Source organism: Corylus avellana, chromosome 5 (genome assembly GCF_965113065.1).
Source record: "Corylus avellana chromosome 5, dhCorAvel1.hap1.2, whole genome shotgun sequence".
Classification (NCBI taxonomy): domain Eukaryota; kingdom Viridiplantae; phylum Streptophyta; class Magnoliopsida; order Fagales; family Betulaceae; genus Corylus; species Corylus avellana.
The window spans coordinates 28,525,866-28,531,072 of record NC_142494.1 but is presented as its reverse complement, the minus strand read 5'-3'; the positions used below and the strand labels follow the sequence as shown (position 1 = coordinate 28,531,072).

Here is a 5,207-nt window from a genome sequence, read left to right as displayed (position 1 = left end):
CACGGTAATGCGATTGAGAGAGAAAAATGAGTTTGGAATAACTTTAAAATAGAAAATAAAATAAATAAAAAACATACCCGTGACTCACATAAAAATTACAGGAAAATACTAAATTTGAAGGATCGAGATAATGCTATATAACACGCTTAAGTGCTAGCAACAGTTTTCTTTTGATTTTTCTTAAGAGCTTGTTTAAGATTGCATTTGAGAAATATAACTTTTAAGTAAAAAAAAGCTTTTGGACAAAAGCTTCATTTTTAAGCTTTTGGCAAAAGTGCGTTTTGGCCATTTTGTAGTATTTTTGGACCATTAAAAACACTTTTAATTTTTTTTTACCAAACGAGTACCTTTTTCTTCAAACGGACTTTTTGAGTGTTAAAATCACTTTTAGGCCACTCAAACGCAATCCCAAACATGCCATAAGTTTATGGCACATAATTACTTTTTGTTTCCCTATGAAAATATATTTCATAATAGCTACCTTTACATTTCTCTATACCATTAAAATATTATTTCTTTACAAAATACAAGTTCCTCACCTACCCTCACTTTTTTTACAAAATCCAAATATCGGATGTCCCTGAAGGGCCTACAAAATCCAAATATAATCCCCAATTAAAGAGAAAAAGATAAAGATGAAAGATAATTGTTTATATTAAAATAATGTATAGAGATACTTTTGGTTCTTTACACATTGGAAAATACTATAGCAACCATTAAAGGTTGGTTAAATGTAAGGAATCTAATGTTAATAAGTTTTTGTGATATTTTTGAAATTTTTCTTAAATATAAAGAAGAAAATGACATATAAAGTATCTACTGCTAATGCTTTAAAATAAGTTTTTTTGAACATTTTTGTCTTGTCAACATTTAAAAAAATAACATAAATAAAGGGAAAAAGAAAGAAAGAAAAGTCATCACACCATCTGTTGTTGAAGCGTGTCAGAAGGATTTATTTTTTCAGAGATCATGTTTTTTCAACGTGTCAACAGATCGTCTTCAGAAATTAGGAACACCCCTTCATAAATTTTCAACATGTCAAGGTAGGGGAGAGAAAAGAGGTTTTTTTTTTTTTTTTTTTTTTTTGTTTGTTTCAAACATACCATTAGTAATTTTTGTTTTTATTTTACTAATTCATTGGGAGAAATAATATTTGGTAGTTTGAGGTTAACATTGTGAGTTAGGTAGTAGTTTAAGGGTAGCTGAACTTTTCCCAATTTATTCTCTCTCCCTCCCTCGGTCTCTCTCCTTCTCAAGTTCTCTTTTCTCCATTTTTGGTTTGCTCAACTTCCTCCACCAAACCAAAAAATCCCTGGTTCGCTCTCTCCTCCATAACACTTTGTTAAATCTACCAACTTGAGAATCAAAACCCATTCTGAGTAAAAATTCCATCCAATTCGGCCAACAACAACAAACCAAAACAACCGAAAAACTCTCCTCCCATTAAATCCGAAAATCACACCCCAAAATCGACACCCATCAAACCAAATCGTCCCTTAGTGCCTCTCTTTCTCTGCCTCCAGCTCTTCAACACCAACACTATTTTCTTTATTTTTATTTTTATTTTTTTGCGGCTTTGGCATTCAAGATTCATGAGAACCCTCTTGTTAGTTGATGGACTCTCCTCCCATTACCATTGCGGTGGTAGCATGGGCTACCTCTATCTTGATCTATGCAACGTATTTGGGGGAAAGTAAACCTCAGTTTGTGGGAGCATCTGAATCATCAGCACTACAACTAGAAGCAAAGGCTCTTCAGGAGAGTAGATGGTGGAGTGGCTACAGCAATGACACCTCAAGTCGTTGCAAATGGTACGGTATTACTTGCAATGCTGGTGGAAGCGTCACAGAGATCATGAACCATTTTGATGCAGGTTTCCATTTGGGAGAGATGTCAAGACTCAACTTCCGTTTCTTCTCAAATTTAGTCCACCTTGATCTGTCATATAATGAAATTCAAAGGAGTATTTCACCGGAGATTATTTCTTTATCCGAACTCACCTATCTTAATCTGCCCAACAACAATCTGATTGGTAAGTTGCCTCTTTCACTTGCAAACTTCACCCAGTTAGAGCGGTTTGACATTTCTAATAATCAAATCATTGGACCGATCCCTTCATCTCTTTGGCTTTTAACCAACCTCACCCACTTGGTGATGCGTGAAAATCAAATAAGTGGTTTCATAGCACCAGAAACAGGTATGTTGAAAAATTTGGCCTATCTGAACCTAGGTAATAACATGCTCACCGGTCCAATTCCTTCCACTTTGGGTCATTTAACTAATTTGGAATATTTGGATATTGATTCCAATAAAATCTATGGTTCCATTCCCCAAGAAATAGACAACTTGAAGAATTTGATTTACTTGTTTATCGGGAATAACAATCTTAGTGGCGGTCAAATCCCTCCAACTATAGGTAATTTAACTAATTTAATAACTTTGTTCCTGGATCAAAATCAAATTAATGGTTCCATCCCCATAGAAATAGGTAACTTGAAGGCTTTGATCGGTTTGCTTCTCAGCTATAACAATCTCATTGGTCATATTCCCACTCAAATTGGCAACCTTCTTATATTGTTTTCTCTTGACCTTAGTCATAACTTTCTCAGTAGAGAAGTACCTAATGAATATGGAGCAACATACCAAATATGGCTATTGGATCTCAGCTACAATAATCTCACAGGCAACATTCCCCATACTTACATTTCTCTTAAAAGTGTCAACTTGTCATACAATTCTTTAGAAGGTCCAATTCCATATGGTTATGATCAGTATCATACATTTTACGAATTAATTGGCAATAAGAATTTGTGCGGTGCTTTCATGCATTTCCCTCATTGCCTTCCATTTTCAGCCAATAACAAATCAATTGTAACCAAAGTAAAAAATTTTGTTCCTATCACCATTTCCCTTGGATTCTTAATTCTTGTGAGCTTTCTCTTGTATCAATGCAAGGCTAAGAAAATCCAATCCGAGTCAAGAGAAACAAAGAATGAGAACTTGTTCTCGATGTGGAATTATGATGGACATATTGCATATGAAGACATCATTCAAGCAGCGAGGACTTCGATATAAAACATTGTATTGGCATTGGTGGTTATGGTAGTGTTTACAACGCAGCATTACCTGGTGGCAAAGTGATTGCCTTAAAAAAACTTCATTGTTTCGAGGCAGAAAACTCAACTTTTGATGAGTTTCAAGAACAAAATAAAAGTGTTAACAGAGATTCAACATCGAAACATTATAAAACTTCATGGGTTTTGTTTATATAAGCGATGCATGTTTTTGGTTTACGAGTACATGGAAAGAGGAAACCTATTTTGTGTCCTAAACAACGATGTTGAAGCTGTAAAATTGGATTGATGCAAGAGAGTGAATGTCATCAAATGCATTGCCCATGCTTTATCTTACATGCATCATGAGTGCATTCCAACAATTGTTCATCGAGATATCACAAGCAACAATATTTTATTGAACTCAAAACTAGAGGCTTTTGTCTCTGACTTTGGCACAGCTAAGCTCCTTGATCCTGATTCCTCCAATCAAACGTTAATTGTCGGCACTTATGGTTATGTTGCTCCAGGTGATCTGTTCTTTTTCTTATTATAAATTATATATTTATTTATTCAGTTTTGTATATTATTCTAAAAGCTAGAACTAGCCATGTAGAGCGAGGTTCTTTCCCAATAATAGTGCCTTATTTACTATTTGAATCGTTTCATGACTGGTCACAAACAACCACTTCCACTATGGAATTTTTATGCAAGGAAAAGCTTTGACAAACTTTTTCGTTTTGAAAAACATACATAGAAAAAAGTAAAAAGGGAAAGAAAGGTTAGTAGTTTTAATTTTTAACATTTTATATATGCAAAGTTGGCATATACTATGAAAGTTACTGAAAAATGCGATGTTTTTAGTTTTGGAGTTGTGGCACTGGAAATATTAATGGGAAGACATCCAACGGAACTCTTAATTTCATTATCATCATCATCTTCTCAAAATGTGATGTTACATGAAATATTAGACCGACGCCTACCACCTCCAAATCTTCTGGTTGCTCATGATATTTTTCTTGTTGCTACAATAGCATTTGCATGCCTACACACCAAACCAAATTCTCGACCTACAATGAAATGTGTATCTCAAGAATTTCTTTCTCATAAGAAGCCAATGCCCAAGCCTTTACATGAACTTTCATTATGGCAGCTAAGGAACCAAGAAATATATCTGCAGGTTGGATCAAAGAATGACCCTCAATTATAAAGTGCTTGTTGTTGAGTATTGTTACGGGCCTACTGGAACCTGGAGGACTTCATATCAAGGCTCTTATTGTTGTCTCACAGTTAATAAGGACTTATTGTTCTAGGATTAGTAATATGTATTTTGATCAAGTCTATTTCTTCTGTGTAATCTCTTATATAAAGTCATAGAGCTTATTAATAAAATCTATGAGAAGTTATTCTCATTTAGATAATAATTTCTATAAAGACATGGTGTAAACTAAGTTTTTTGAGTCCTACAATAAGAGATAAACACATCAATGTGGAGCACCAAAAGGGATTAAGATGAAAACATTCGATCTTACCCTATTCTTTACATAAATCCACAAAATTTCTCCTTTCCCCATCAAGAGAATCGAACCCACAGCCCCCTCTCTTCCGCCAAAACCCACCCCAATCCGCCGTCCATCTCTCCGCCACTCTGCCTCTCACAAATCCGAAGGTAGAAGCAAATTAGGCCGACTTATATTTCATCAACATGATCAAGATGTAAGCGAGATTATCCATCACAGTATGGATATACCCATCTCATACAAGATTACCCAAGTCTCTGTGTGTGAGGTTTGCAAATCTCGCATACCCATCGCGTTCACATAAGCAAATTACTTAAGCAAGTCTCGTACTAGGCATCCATTTTCCAGTTGGAAGTAGATCTTAAGCAAATACAAAACATCACGTTCATATAAGAATCCTTGGTGGTCATCGTCAGAGCAATTGTAAAGCAACTCAAAAGAACTACAAATGAATGATAAATATCAAAAGATTTCACACAACGAACTGTACGTGCTGATTTCCGTTTTCGTCTGGGGGAATTTTGTCATTATTTAATCATAGTCTACATTTTCTTATTGAGCCCGGACCGGATTGAAGATACATAATGGTTTCATGCCTCAGCCTATTATAGTATGCTAATATATTTTCTCAATG

The 5,207-nt window shown here is 34.9% G+C and overlaps 1 protein-coding gene across 1 annotated transcript; it reads left to right on the top strand.

Annotated features, from left to right (window-relative positions):
* The first annotated feature begins 1,674 nt into the window (after positions 1 to 1,674).
* On the top strand, positions 1,675 to 4,263 carry LOC148586020 (MDIS1-interacting receptor like kinase 2-like). Its single transcript, XM_088517042.1, has 2 exons — positions 1,675 to 3,583; positions 3,872 to 4,263. The coding sequence occupies exons 1-2, from the start codon at positions 3,412 to 3,414 to the stop codon at positions 4,261 to 4,263; spliced, it is 564 nt and encodes a 187-aa protein (XP_088373168.1). The 5' UTR covers positions 1,675 to 3,411.
* Positions 4,264 to 5,207: the final 944 nt, after the last annotated feature.

Excerpts from the sequence above, each read along its gene's own strand:
- LOC148586020 (XM_088517042.1), top strand. The coding sequence starts at position 3,412 with ATGCATCATGAGTGCATTCCAACAATTGTTCATCGAGATATCACAAGC. Across the intron at positions 3,584-3,871 it reads TTATGGTTATGTTGCTCCAG|AGTTGGCATATACTATGAAA; the intron begins GTGATCTGTTCT and ends TTATATATGCAA.